This window comes from Scomber scombrus, chromosome 23, assembly GCF_963691925.1.
Source record: "Scomber scombrus chromosome 23, fScoSco1.1, whole genome shotgun sequence".
Classification (NCBI taxonomy): domain Eukaryota; kingdom Metazoa; phylum Chordata; class Actinopteri; order Scombriformes; family Scombridae; genus Scomber; species Scomber scombrus.
In genome coordinates this window covers 23,358,481-23,374,023 of record NC_084992.1, presented here as the reverse complement: position 1 = coordinate 23,374,023, position 15,543 = coordinate 23,358,481, and the positions used below count along the sequence as shown (strand labels likewise).

At 38.4% G+C, this 15,543-nt stretch overlaps 1 protein-coding gene across 1 annotated transcript; it reads left to right on the top strand.

Annotated features, from left to right (window-relative positions):
• The first annotated feature begins 358 nt into the window (after window positions 1-358).
• cd99l2 (CD99 molecule-like 2) lies at window positions 359-14,647 on the top strand. The gene is made up of 10 exons (XM_062444925.1): window positions 359-482; window positions 3,678-3,743; window positions 4,950-4,997; window positions 5,285-5,398; window positions 7,098-7,178; window positions 10,975-11,043; window positions 11,132-11,185; window positions 11,354-11,473; window positions 11,978-12,043; window positions 12,641-14,647. The coding sequence occupies exons 1-10, from the start codon at window positions 422-424 to the stop codon at window positions 12,700-12,702; spliced, it is 741 nt and encodes a 246-aa protein (XP_062300909.1). The 5' UTR covers window positions 359-421; the 3' UTR covers window positions 12,703-14,647.
• The last annotated feature ends 896 nt before the right edge of the window (window positions 14,648-15,543 follow it).

The following is a 15,543-nucleotide window of genomic DNA, read 5'->3' as shown; positions in this document are numbered from 1 at the left end:
GAGTCAGATTATGAACAGTATGTACGTAAATAAAGAACAAAAATGAACGATGATAGAAAAAATAAACATTAATGTTATATTAAATGAAAAAAAAAAATTGGTAACAATAACTTTAAAATAATAAAAATAGTACGAGGTAAAAGTAGCTTTAAAAAAAGAAGAATAAATACAATATATAAAGTCAAGTAAAATCCAACATTTTGACTGGAGACAACAGCTCGCTCGGATTTATTTTGAAAGGTGCGGCAGGAAGTGTATGAGTGTGTGCGCGCGTGTGGGAGTGTCACAGACTGCCATAGTCAACGCCTTGAATGCGGCTTTCCAGCAGACAGACTGGACTGAAGTGACCGGTGTCGGGCCTGTTATTAAACGCTGTATTCTCTCTTCGGACGCGGTGTTAGTGTGTGTGGACAGAGGAGTCATGGCTCAACGCTCTGTGTGGTGTGTGTTTGCTCTGCTGGCACTGCTGCTGCCTCTGGAAGGTAAGTGAAGGCTTTGTCCTGCTCACCTCAGCACATCCACATGTTCTGCATTTTGTGCCGCACTTTTATTCGAGGCCGAGTAACGGTCCACCGGCCTGGAGGCAGACGTTAAAGAGACACACCCACTGGATTCATCCTTTCTTTTTTACTACATGATTAAATATGCACGTGTTGTATATTTGATCATTAAAGCTGGATTCAGTTATTAGTCTACAGCATGGCTCCAGTTATTCTATCCAGGCATTAGCAGTGGTGCAGTTATAACACATCCAGCTGTTACAGATTCACTAACATCATGTTTGTGGAGATAATAACAGCAGCTTATTTTAGATATCACAGTTATTATAGGTCAGTGATGCGCATGGCACCACCCACAGTAACCTCTGTCTGTCTGACTGTCTGGATTACACATGCCATGCTGGGAATGATCACGTCACACACACATACAGTGGTGATGAGGATAATGAGGATGAAGTTAAGTCACTTTAACGTGAATAATTGAAAAGCAAATATTTAGTAGTGGAATTCTTAATCTGCACCCACTGTCCCCTCAGACCTCTGTGATCTCCACCTGATGTTACACCACCCAGACAAGCAGGAGGTGCAGCGCTGCCCCTCACTTCTCATTATGCTTCATTATTTCTTTTTTTTTTCTTTCTTTTTTTTTAGAAGCGCACCTTGATCCTCCTGTTAAAATGAGGAACTGACTTAACCAGCTGCAGTCATAGAGTGAAAAAAAAATGATGTCAGCCAGCAGCCTGCAATGTGATGCAGATCATGCACATGCAATGCAAATGATGTGAATATATTATAAGCAGGGTTACGAGCAGGAGCCAGAACTGGACATTGGGTTTATGCATAAGATTGAAAATACTTGTGTTTAGGTAGTTTTAGTAAAACACTGAAAATAGTTAACATTTATATTTAGTTGGGGGTCAGTTAGAGCTGCAACTAATGATTACTTTCATTATCATGATTAATCTGTCAATTAACCAAATTAGTTGTTTAGTCCATAAAATGTCAGAAAATTGTGAAAAATGTTTATCACTGTTTCACAAAGTCCAAAATGTTCAGTTTAAGATATTCAGTTTACTGACAGAGGACTACAGAAACTACGACACATGCACATTTAAGAAGCAGGAAAATGTCAAAATAACTCATAATGATTAATAGATTATAAAAGGAGTTGGTGATTAGTTTAGTAGTCGGCAATGAAAGGATGAATTGAATAATTGCATCTCTAGGGTGAGATAAGGGTTGGTGTGGTTAGGGTTCAGGAATGTCTCTGGGCTGAAGGTGGGTGGGGCAGCTGTGAGGGCAGCGTGGAGTACCAGCACACAGTGAGGAATATTTAAATGAGATAGGATCCATGGTAAGAATGGTTGTAACAGAATTCCCTGAATGCTGCACACCGCTCCATCCTTTATGGAAGAAAAGTGTAGCTTACTGTAACTAAGCCTAGCTAAGCCTGACTTACATTAGAATCCTCTAGAGACTGGGGATTATGTGTAAATCTAGATTGAAGGATTGTAGGTCAGCTCCAGACAGATGTTACAGTGTGAAGGTAGGAGTAATAAGGAGTCATCATCAGGAAGCTTTCTTGTAGCGCTGCAACTAACATAACGATTCTTTGAATGATCAATTAATCAGCAGACCATTTTTCCAATGAATCATTTGGTCCTCATTGACATCATTAAATGTCCAACAGTCTAAAACTGACAGATATTTGCATTTCAGTTTGAATTATAAAGAAAACCTCATGAATATATATTTTTAATAGGAGCACTTTTTGTTTAGTGCTTCAAACAAATGAGGTCACATGACGTGTCCACATGCTGTGACAGCGTCCTCCTGCCTGCATCTCAGCGCCTCCCTCCACCATCTTTGTGTGTTTGGGACAAAGACACACACTTTCAGACAGTCTCTCCTTGAAGGCATTCACGGCGTCGCTTCGGTTGTTCACATGAACGTTGACGGCCCCGGCTGTGCTGAGAATGAAAATGAGAGCTTGAGAAGGACGTTCAAACCCCCCCCCCCCCCCCCCCAACCCCAACCCCAACCCCATTACAAAAGAGGTTTCAGACACTGTTAGATGATCTAACAAGCATACTGATGCATACTGATGCCTTCAGGCTCATACAGTACCATGTAATTACAAACCAATTTCAATATCATGTGTTGCATTGGTGCTGGGGACCTTGCCCCCCCCCCCCCCCCCTCCCCCCATCTCTCTTAATGTTTCTGTCTGTTCTGTCAGATACTGAATGAAAGCAGCAATGACAAAATATCCTTAAAGAACAACTTCACTTTTTTTTTTAAGTCTGTCTTAAAACATCAGTCAGGTGTTTATATGAACGCTGAAAGAGGTGTTAGTTATTCCTCCTGTTCATACTGACTATTAAAAGATCTCCTTTAAATGTGTTTTCAATAGAAGTGATGGAGGACAAAATCCACAGTGTGTCCACACAGTCATTTAAAAGTAGATGTGAAGCTTATATGAGTCTTCATCAGTCTGAGTTAGTCATATCAATGATATCTGACACATTCACATCAAATTCCTTGAAAATAAAAACAAATAAAAAAATGAACTCCTCCTTTAATCTGGCCTGGCATGAACAGGAAGTCAATGCTGGAAGACTGGAGTAATAATATTACACTTTATTGATCTCCAGAGCGGAAATGAGGCTACAGCAGTCCAACAAAAACAGAACACAAAGACATACAAAAGAGCAGAGTGAAATAAAGAAAGAAATCAATAAAAATACATCATAACAATTAGATGGCTAGATACAGGTATAGATAACTAGAGGAGAGTAAACAATAAATAGATATAACTTTACAATAAATGATCATTACGAAGCCATAGAAAATACCAGTGTCCATACATAAATGTGCTTTAACACACACCCACCATGTGTTTATTTGCTGCAGCCAATGAGCTTTTTGTTTGTCTGTGTCTCTTTGTGTCAGTGCTGGTAAATGATCTGTGGTCTGGAGCGCAGACAACAAACAGAGAGGATTAGTGCTCTGTGGGCACAGCGCGGCCCCGGGCTTTAGTGTCTGTGTGAGAGCAGCAGGGTCTGGAATGCTGATGACTGAATGCTTATATCTCTGCTGAGTGTATAATGCTTTAATCAAAGACTTAAAGACAGTTTGTGATGAATGTGTAACACCTGCTTCCTCTCTGCACTGCAGTCCTGTCTCAGGGGGACTTAGACCTGTCGGATGCTCTTGCTGGTAATGATGAAGACAGTAAGTCATGTAAGTACTGAACAGCATTCACCTGTTGAAATGTGTTCTCTGTGTTTGCTGGACATTGGTCCACCGGTCCAAAGCTCAGGTGAGGTGAGCTGGACACTGATTCATTCATTCAAGAATATTAAATACATAGATGCAGAGCTGTAGCTATGAGCCCAAATCCCCACAATGAATGCACCCCTCTCCCACCTCTCAAAAACACTCAGATACCAGATACTAAAAATAAAGTTTTTCATTTAATTTACATCATTATTGGCTCAGTTATCTATTACATCTCTACACAAAGATTGAAATGTGTCAGTGCACCACAGCACTGTAATGAACCTTTGTTGCATGCCCCCCCCCCCCCCCCCCCCCCACACACACACACACACACCCACGCACACACACACATCTCTCTCTATGTCATCTCTACACTGTTGCCCCTAAAAAATGTCAGAAATCAAATTCAGAATTCTTTATTGATGTGTTTGCCTAAAAGAGATGAGCCATATACTAAGGGTGTTACCTCAGTAGCTACAGCACTGGATAGATTACATACCAAGCTCTCCGTTTCAAGGTTCATAATTAAAAGATTTGCATTATAATTTCAAGAACATCATCTCATACATCTCTATACATCTCCATTCATCTCTATACATATATATACTTCTTTATACATCTCTATACATCTTTATACATCTCCATACTTCTCCATACATCTCTATACACATCTATATATCTCCATACTTCTTCATACATCTTTATACATCGCCATACATCTCTATACAGCTCTATACATTTCTCAGCACAGTGAATTATTATTGTCTGTTTAAATAAAGTTTATTGAATTGATTAATTATAAAGGATTATCTCACAATCGTTGCCTCGTCTTTTAACGCGTATCTATAAGAAAAAGATCAGTGTCTCATAATTACAAGAGAACCATTGGTTTCCATTGAGTTTCTACAATATAGAAATGTGACAGGAATTGCCTGTAGTCTTAACAACATCAAGTTTACAGTCATTTGCACCAGAGTACTTAATCAGTTTGAGGTCATATTTCATTTCAATCTGCACCTAAATGGTAGCACTAATAGTGGATTTTCAAATTGTACAGAAATGAATGGAAACCAATAGATGCTGTGAATATTCAGAAAAATACATCTGAACATCTAGAAATAGTAAAACTTATATATATAAATAATTGATCTCTCTCTCTCACTACAGTGACCCCCACACCAAAACCAGGAGCACCAGCAGGTGGACCAGGAGGAGGTAAGAACCACATCACAGCTACTGACACATGAATATTTAACTCTATCATATTATGAAACAACATGAGTATAAGCAGGTAGTGACAGACTGGAGGTTCGTTGATTGTCTAATAAATGTCATGAATCTGATGTTGACTGTTTGTCATCACTGTATGAATGTGTGTGTGTGTGTGTGTGTGTGTGTGTGAACGGCTGAATGTTGACTTTGAGTAGAAAGAGTAGAAAGCTGCTATATAAATGAAAGTCTTGTTACTATTTAATAATGACTGTACTCCATGTTCTCTGCAGAGTTGAAACTTGATGACTTCTTTGATGACCCTGTCACCACCAAAGCTCCACCCAAAGTTGTGCCTAAGCTCCCTGTAGCAACCAAAGCCCCAGTCAAGCCCAAACCTAAGCAAGGTGAGAGAGTCCACCCCCCCCCCCCAGCCCCCCCCCCTCCAACCCCTGTCTAAACTCCTCTTTTTCTCTTTTACAAACCTTTCTATTGACTAATCTGCTGCTTTTTTTTAAAATTTGCAGTTCATACAAATTGAACTCTTCCTCCATGTTGACCTGTAGTCTTTCTACCACATTTATTCATGTCATACTCACCACTCTGCTGACAACACTTACAGATTGTAATGTCAATCTGTGGATTTACATGAAATGTGTTACAAACATTCAGTGTTTACTCATAAATACCATAATAATATAAACAGAGCCATAATGTGAAAACGGTGTGCAAAACAGCATCATTCAGTATCATTTCAGTATGGATTATAGGCGTGTAATATTCTGCTAAAGTAATGACATAAAGCAAATTCTATTACATGACAAACACTGAATTTCAATATGATGAGGCTGATTTTCTGCATATCGTTACTGACACTTGCAGATAGTTTGTTCCAATCACAAACATGTTTTTATTTATTTATTTATTTATTATTATTAACTGATTTTATTTAATGCAAAACTGAGCAATAATAAACACCAATAGACATATGCAATGATTATGAATAGATACATTATATAATGATGGGTTTAGGGTAGGGCCCGACTGATCCTGGAGTTTTGGCGAAGATGCCAATACTGATATAATGGAGAGAAAAAAAAGTCCGATATCAATATATTGGCAGATAATGTTATACTTATATGTACAGAATATGTACATAAACACATTTGTTTGCAATGATCCCTCAAATGTGGTTATCAAAAACTTGTGACAAAGACATATAATGGATATTGATATATTACAGTTATAAAATGACAGTTAACACTTCTGGGAAGTCAATGATTATAATGAGCTATGAAGAAAAAAAACTCAGGACAAAAAAACTTGAATTGAGAAAAGGATCAAATATACATTAAATGCTACCTATAACTTTAAAAATATTTATATATATTGGCACATGTTGGACAACATATTCGCTGATACTGATATAGCAGAAATGACATGAAACTACAATGAATTACGACTTTAATGTCCTCCAAGAGGCAATGTGCAGCACTGAGTGAGAATAGAATAGAATAGAATAAAGCTTTACTATCCACCAAGGTGTAAATTCATCTTGGGCTCACCAAACACATGGGACAACATAAAAGGTCCCATTCCACATTAAACACAGCTTGGATATTATCAGTCACTCTGCTGAGTTCAGCTTAACACAGGTGATGTATCAATTAAAACAGAAGTTGATCTGTTCTATCAGACGCAGCTGAGAGCCTGAAAAACATGTCTGAAATGTTGTTGTGTAGCTACAACATGACATCAACACATGCTGCACTGATGCAGCGTCTCTCAGGGAAATAACCTCCTTATTGTGGAGTATCAAAAGTATTAACAAGAGAAACTCAGAGCAACAGTGTGCTGAGTATGACATGACTCTGTTATACTGATGGAGTATGTGCTGTACATTATACTATATATATATATATATATATATATATATATATGTATATAGAGTATTAGTACTCACAGCTCTGTTTTGATTAAATTGTTAAATTGGTGGTTGTAGTTTGGTTTATTTTCTCCGTCTTTATTTTCAGTTTACACTATAAAAAGTTTTACCCCTGCTTTTGCCTTTATTTTGCTGTAACATGTATCATTTGACCCTTACAGCTGCTGATGAGTTTGACCTGTCTGATGCCTTGGACCCCAAAAATGACATTGGTGGCAAGGATAAGAACAAGGGGCAGGGAGGTGGGTGGGAGTGTCTCCCAAAAGTTAATTTGGTGCTGATAGTTCAACTTTCACTTTGAATCACCAGTATCTATTAAATCCAATGACTTAATAATGAATACAAGCATGAGGAATTAAATCCACAATGTGTAGGATTCTAACATGTCTCAGTTTGGTTCATCCCAGTGGTACAATTCAAAATCTAAAGATTTGATACTAGCACATAGGTTCTACACATAGTGGCTTTTATATATAGTAGTTCCTTTATCATTTATTAGTGACATTTAAAGGGGACATATTCTGCACATTCCCAGATTTACATACTGGGGCTTTAATGGAATATATTTGCATGATTTCCATGTACCATGTTTAACATCTGACATCATAACAGGAAGTATAAATAAACGCACAAAAAGCAGAATATGTCCCCTTCAGATATTAGTTTGGTACTGGTGACAGTATGATACCTCTTTATAAATACTGCACACTGCATGCCACCTCCATCATTCATCATCCACCTCTCCCACATATGTCCTTTAAAATAGTTTTCTCTGCCACAACATTTACAACACAGTAAGTTCATTTCTTCTGACTACTCATACAAACAGCACCGAGCCTGTGACTCACTCAGCATCTTTAGCTCTTAAAAGTAAATATTAATGTCAGTGCACAGTGTATAAAGTATATTTACTACAGTGTAAAATGTGAGTGAAATACTGTATTATACATTACAGTACAGTGCACAGCTGTTCTATATATGAAACGTTTGAATGATTGAGGACTCTGTTGTTCTCCCAACATTCAGCTACACTCTCAGACCAGCCTCAGCCATGATATAGAACATGGTTTCCATATTTCATCAGCAACATGTCCGTGTCCTTCACCTCTTCTACCTCTTCCTCTTTTTTCTCTTTCTCCACACAGCTTTACTCCTCTTCTTTTCTCAACTGTTGACCCTCTTCACTTCCTTGTTCCTCCACTGTCAGAGATGATAACACAGTGTGCTGTGTTCTATGTGCTTAACAATTGAACGTTATACATTATTAGGAAGTGTAATCAGAAACATTTCATTTTCACATTTACAGTAAAAAAACAGCAGCAGTATTAAAATGTAGCAAAACAATTCATTCTCATCATTTTAAAAAGGATTAGTTCAACATTTTAGGAAACTAATTAGTTTTCTTTCTTTTCTTTTTTTCCTCTTTTTTTAAAAACATCATATTTCCCAAAAAGTTTAAAGTTGTATTTATTGGATTGTTGAAAAGCTAAGAAAAAAACCAAATGTCAAACAGATCTAAAATGTGACTTTAGAGACAAATTACAGTTTGGAAACACATCACATAAAGAGAATAAGTGAAAATGAAAAGCCTGTTGCAGTGCACAATACATAAAGTAGAATATTTATAAATATTTATAGCCTTTGTCTTAAAAAAAAAGTTTGTGCTGTAATTTTCTACTATGGCTGCATATATATAGCGCTTTTGTTTAAAGCACTTCACAACATTTCTGTTGCTCATTCACCTATTCACATGTACATTCACACACACGCACACACTGATATGTTAACATGTAGGGCGCTGACACAACCATCAGGATATGCTGTGCAGTATCTTTGCTAAGGACACTTCATCCTTTCTTTCTAAGAACGAGCAGATGAGTAAAAAATCCCTGCTATGTTTGTTGGCTGGTGGATAAACTACAGTCTTTTATCAGAGAAGTCACTGCTCCCTGCTGTTTACCAGGAAATCATTCTGCACATAATTCCACTAATACACAAAGTGTACAGATGAAACATGTTAATCAGGGAGCTTTAGAGGTGATGGTTCATGTATTTTCCAACTTTGGACAGAGCCAAGCTAGCTGTTTCCCCCTACTTCCTGTCTGTATGCTTTATGTCTTTAACCATGTCCACCTTCATACTGAACACACACATGACAGTGAGAGTTGATCCTCAGTCAGGAGTGCAGAACAAAGGATCCAACAAAGACTGAACTGAACAACAGGACTTAAATCCAAACTGAACTAACGAGAGGACAGGAAACAGCTGACTGAACAGGAGAACAGGCAGGGAAGTGATTGGCTGAGGGAAACACTGGGAGCAGGACAGAGATTACAAGAACCAACATAACAGTGACAGTGTTAGTGGACCATTGTACTGAGGTACATTTATAACAAAATCAAAGAATAAAAAGACATTTTACAGCAAGGCTTGAATCAGCTCAAACCAGACTGAACAATAACTTGTTCCATAACTGCACAGCGTAGGGAAATGGGAGGAAATGTGAATAAAGCACCAGCAGGCTGCAGATGTCAGCTGTGAGAATCTCCTCAAATGCTCTCACATTCCAGAGAAAATTCAAGTGAATGTTACACTATTAGCGCCACCATCAGGACAGTTTCCTCCTTAAATAGTTCTTCCTTCTTTTTAATGGAAAGACAGTTTGACGATCTCCAACACACAGTCTGTTGTTCAGCCACACAAGAAAAATAAGGAACATTCCTTCAACGCTTCTCTCTTCTTGAGAGGGAGCTAATTGTTTCTTTGTTTATACACACACACACACACACACACACACACACACACACACACACACACACACACACACATACACACACACACACACACACACACACTGACAGACTGTCACTGTCTTCTGCTTCCTGTTTTACTTTTGCACTCTTTACACACTTTTCATCTCCTCACTGCTGAAAATAATGTTTCAAACATGTTTAAAATCCATATTTCATTCTCAGGTAATGTTTAGATATTTATAGATATGTGAGGTGATCTTGTATAAACAAAATGTATTTGTATTATTAATCATTATATTGATACATTTATGATCATATATATTTACATATAAGATTAGTGTAAATGATCCAATCTGTAACCCCTGACAATCAGTCAGAGCAGATGTTAAACAGACTTAAATCTGCCAGCTGCCTCATGCAAAGTCAGTGTGATGTGTGATTGAGCACATGTGTGAATACAGCAGTGAACTCTACAACAAGTGCAACAAAATGTGGCAGTAAGGGAGACGGTACAAAGCATGAATCAAACAACTGTTAAACAATCAGAACATAAACTTAAATATGACGTCTTCCAGCAGTCAGCTCCTCTCTCCTCCACAGCTATTAGTTTACAAATGTGTTTCATTGGCTGATAGACCAATATAAGCCCATAATATGGATTGACTGATATATGGGTCAGGCTCTATGTAGTAATACCGTTATCTACAGATTGCCATTGTTCCATAGTGGAGAAGTTTTGCACCATGTGCTTTTAAGTTCTGTTCTGAATACAGCATGCAGGTTAAGATTGGTCCATGATATAAATCACATATTTAATAGACATTAGACCTTATCGGTGCTAATAGCTCTTGTTATATATTTTTCCATGAAGAAACTTTGTAATTGATGTTCTTCAGTACTAACATGATGCTTATTAATTACTTCAACAGTATATTCATCTTTAATAGTCACAAGTAATACAGCCTGAGAACAAACAAGAAACAGTCTTCCTTCTTCCTATCATCATTTCATTTTTATCTCACCATCTCTGTCTGTTAATATCACGTCAGCATTCTCTCTTTCTGGAAATGTCCTGTCGTGTCTGAATGTCAAGTCATCACTTTAACAAATACATGAAGCCCACGATGTTGGTTAGTCCAAGTCTGAAATGAAAAGGTCTTTAGAGGTACACACACACACACACACCAGTTGAGCCACATATCAGCCATCAGAGAAAATATTGCTTCACCTTTCATTTCCTGTTTACCATTCATCAGTGTGCTGATAATCTCTGTCTCTGTCTCAGGTGGGTTTTCAGACAGTGACCTGGCTGGTGTTGGGAAAGATGACACCTACAAACCTGACAAAGGCAAAGGTAATATGCCTGCTGTGTGTAACCCTGTCAGTACAGACAGCAGCAGTCTAAACAGGTGTGAACATGTGTGTTATTCTGTGTTCTACAGGTGGACGTCCCAGTGGTGATAGTGATCACATTAATCAGTATGATGACAACAGTGGTGGGTGTCTGTGTGTCTGTAGTGTGTGTTCAGAAATAGCTACATGTCTATTAGACTGCCTGAGCTTACAGTATATCTGTGTGTGTGTGTGTGTGTGTGTGTGTGTGTGTGTGTGTGTGTGTGTGTGTGTGTGTGTGTGTGTGTGTGTGTGTGTGTGTGTGTTTCCAGAGACCACAGCAGAGGTGGGAACCATTGCAGGGATCGTTAGTGCTGTTGCCATGGCGCTGGTAGGTGCAGTCACCAGCTACATCTCCTACCAGAAGAAGAAGCTGTGCTTCGGTATACAGCGTAAGTCTGCCACTAAACCTGACCATTCTGAAACTATACTGTTCACAAACCTTTATGTAGATTAGAAAGACGGGTCTTAAAACACAATCAGGAGCTCAAATGAACCTTAGCGCTGTTTTTCTTGCTGTAATCATTCTTCCTGGGGTTTATCAACATAAATAAATGACTAAATAAATGTCCAACATTATAGCATGGCAACAATATAGAAAGATAAGAAATGATAGAAAATGATCCAACTATTACTGTACATCCTATGACAGCAGCAGCAAATGTGGCTTGTTAACAAAACCATGTGAAACCCAAACAGCTCTGGATCTAATCTAACAGCCTACAACAGAACATGAAATCTTCAGTTGGTTTCTGGTGTCATATATTCTTCTCTGATACATCTCTGGATTATAAACGTTCAAAAAACAAGATAAACAAATGATTTTTGGCTGATGTTAGAAAAGCTATTGGTCTTGTATGTGCTGGTGCTCACTGAGTGTGTTCCTGTGTTCACAGAGAGTCTGAACACTGACATGGTGAAAGCTGAGAACCCTGAAGCTGTGGTGGCTACAGAACCACAAGGTAAACTCTGCTCACTTCTGCTTCACACTCTTTTTTCCAGTCTGATCTATTACCACTGTGCACAAATATAAGGAAAATGGTGTAGATTTGTCTGGAAAATACAGAAGATGTGTTTGTTTTGACTCATGGGGCTGCTGTCTCCTCATCATTCCTACAGACAGATGGAGAGACGTTTTAAAAAGTGACAGAAGCTCATCAGCGGGCCAACTTAACTGAGTTTTTAATGTGAGGTCACCAGGAAATCAGGTGTCACAGTCAGACAACATCTGTCCTTGTTATTAAATGCTGTGCTTTATCAGCTGAAAGCCTGGAAATCAAAGAGCTTCCATACAGACTGCCAGCTGTGCTCTGTCCTCTCTGGTCAAATAGAAAAAAACCAACAGCCTTCAGTTTACTACAAAAATATAATCACCAAACTTAAATCTTATTGGTATTTTTTTATTATGAATTTATTAAACGTAACCTAACTACATGATGTGCTACTCCGGGAGCAGTATTGTACTTTAAGTCTGACAATTAATTAAAAAAATAGATTAAAAACCCTCTCCAGACATTATTATAGTATTAACACGTGTGTGTGTGTGTTTGTCTCTGCAGTCCAACAGACTCTCCTGGAGCCACCCAACGCTGAACCCCCCACTGAAGAGAATGTTGTGTAACACACACACACACACACACACACACACACACACACACACACACGCACACACACACACACACACACACACACACACACACACACACACACACACACACACACACACCATGCTACAGGATAGGCTGTCCTATGTGTGGTATGTCCTTGTTGATCCAGCAGTAGCTGGGAATTGTAGTCCTTCTACACTGAATGTGAACACGATTTTTTTTATCCTCTGCTGTAAACATGGCGGTGTATTGAACTTTGCCAAATGTATGTGTATATAGTAATTTATTGTTCATCCTTTAAACACCACTAACAGCATTGGTTAACAGTTACCGGCCTTCAGCATGTGAGTTCTCCTCTGTGAGCTGCAGCTTCAGTCTGCTGAGCTCCACACTGTGAAGCTGGAATACTGACTCACTGAAAAAAAAGCAACAGATTGGCTTCTTGTTTAGTTGGATTAAGTGTTTCAAGTTAATATGATTATTATGTTGGAGAATGAAACTTCTCTGGGCATGTGTGGGTGTGTCTCAAGCTCCTCAAGAGTTCACATGGAGTCAATCATCATACGGGCAAATGAATTTAGTATTTTCTTTACATTGTGGAACATGTTTAGGAAGCTGAAGGTCCAGTGAATCAGAAGGATTCTGTTTGCTTTGCCCCGGGCTCTGTGACACGCCCACTGTTCTTTTTAATGGTGGCTTTTAATACGAGCGGAAGATGTGAAGTTTAATCAGGAATTTCCTGACTTTGACTGGAATGCAGCAGTTCTCAGTTTTCTTTTGGAACATCAGATCACACATCAGGTTTGCTTGTTGATGCACAATGATGAAACAAGGGAAAAAAAGGCAGATCATGTAATAGTCTGATATTACAGTAGCCACTTATTGATTAGAGAAGTAACATGTTAAACTGAGGGTGAGGTACATAGAACTGGAGTTATTGCATCTAACAATATTAATATCCAATTATGTTATTAGTATCTCTTGATCCGACAAAATGTGACATTTTATTTCATTTATTTCATCTTCAGTTGACTAAATAATAATGATGAAATCTGAATTCATGATTATTATAAAGTGTTATTTATTAATAATCAGTGATCATTGATATTTCCTTACAGGCTTCATTACATTTGGTACATGCTTTGCCCGCTGATTTGTATTAGTTTACTGTTAGTTGTTGACTAGTAAACAAAGGTACATACTCATAGAACTGGAGTTAGGACAGGTAACTGCTGTTTACATCATATGACAGTTACATCATTAGTTGCTACGTTCTACTCCATCTCCTCCCTCTTCATGTTGTTTATCTTAATGTACAACGTTGCCTTATTCAGATTGGGATCTTTTTGCAGTGGGGAAAAATAAGGCGTCGAAATTTTCTGTCTATTTAGAACCTGTGACTTTTTATAGTGTAAATAGCCTAATATGAAATGTTTTTTCAACTAGTCTTTACTGACGATGCCTAATGAAGGAAGCCGGGAGAAGCTTGGTTTTCCAAAGTGGTGATGCTCAAATAACAGTCAGACAAACAGTCAGTAATCATCAGCCCTGTAACATTAACAGTTCAGGGTCTTCACCGTAGCACCAAATATGAAGCAGAAACAAGGACTCACCACACTTGATGTAGCAAAAAAAAAAAAGAAGATGCTAGCTAAATCAGTTCCTCTGCAGTTTGAGCTTAAAATGCAGTGTGTGCTTTTTCCTCTCAGTGAATATGAAGGGGATTTCCTCCAGTGGTGAACCAGAGACAACCACAGCGGCATGAAATGTGACTGCTACATGCTAGCTTATATTATTTGTCTAGTTTTGTCCTAATATTGTAGTGCCATGATCACAATAATTCCAAATCCATCTTTCTCCTACGGTGGCCATTTTGAATTTATATGTAGTGAGAAAGTGTACTGGGTTGATAGGTATAAAAACTAGCTAGCAGCTAGCAAGCTAGCAGCTGTAACAACAGCTAGCAAGCTAGCAGCTGTAACAGCAGCTAGCAAGCTAGCAGCTAGCAACCCCAAACTATGTTGGAAAAGTAAAGTCTGGAGATTTCTTGTTAGCAAGCAAGTTGCTAACATTCAGATTGGCCACTACTGTGATCACAAACGTTTACCTTTATTACTCCTCTTCTAATTACAGGTACACAGATATGATATAATATTCTTCAATGATAACGTCATTGAATTGAAGAATCAGTTATCTAAAATGAGTTTTGGTTGAAAATCTGTGAAATGTGGGACATTAAGATGTAGTATAACAGTAGATATTGCTTTGTGATGTGCTTATATGTAGCATTTTTGTGTCATTACAACATCCTTTACATTATTGTGTCCTCTTTGAATTAGAATGATGAATCCTTTAGAGGGGCTTTAGTTTGTATTAAAACAGAGAAGTGAAGGCCTCTGTATGCTTCAAACACACTAGAGCATACTGAGGACTTTACGGTGTTCCTTTTATTTTGTCCTCTTCCTGTAGATTGGCCTCTGCTTGGTACAGTTCAAAATGGCCGCCACAGGAATAAGAGTGACGAAGCGGTGGCACTGATGTGATGTCAGAACATCAAAGACAGACGTATGAAGTGGAAGAGGAGTTGGCACTGCCTCAGAGATGATACCGGTTACAATAATATGCATTTGATCCAAAACAGGTGTGCTTTAGCCGTGTAGATGAAGTTAGCAGCAGTTAGTGATAGAATGTTGAAGTATTGTGACGAGTGCTTTTGGACAGTTGTGATGGTTGTACATATTCCTGTGAGCAGTTCTGTGTTTGTACTCTTAGCATTAGACTATACTCCTTAGTATGTGTGTGTGTTTACACTCTAGCCTGCTCTTTTTACACTTTGTACCCGACTGACTTTTCCT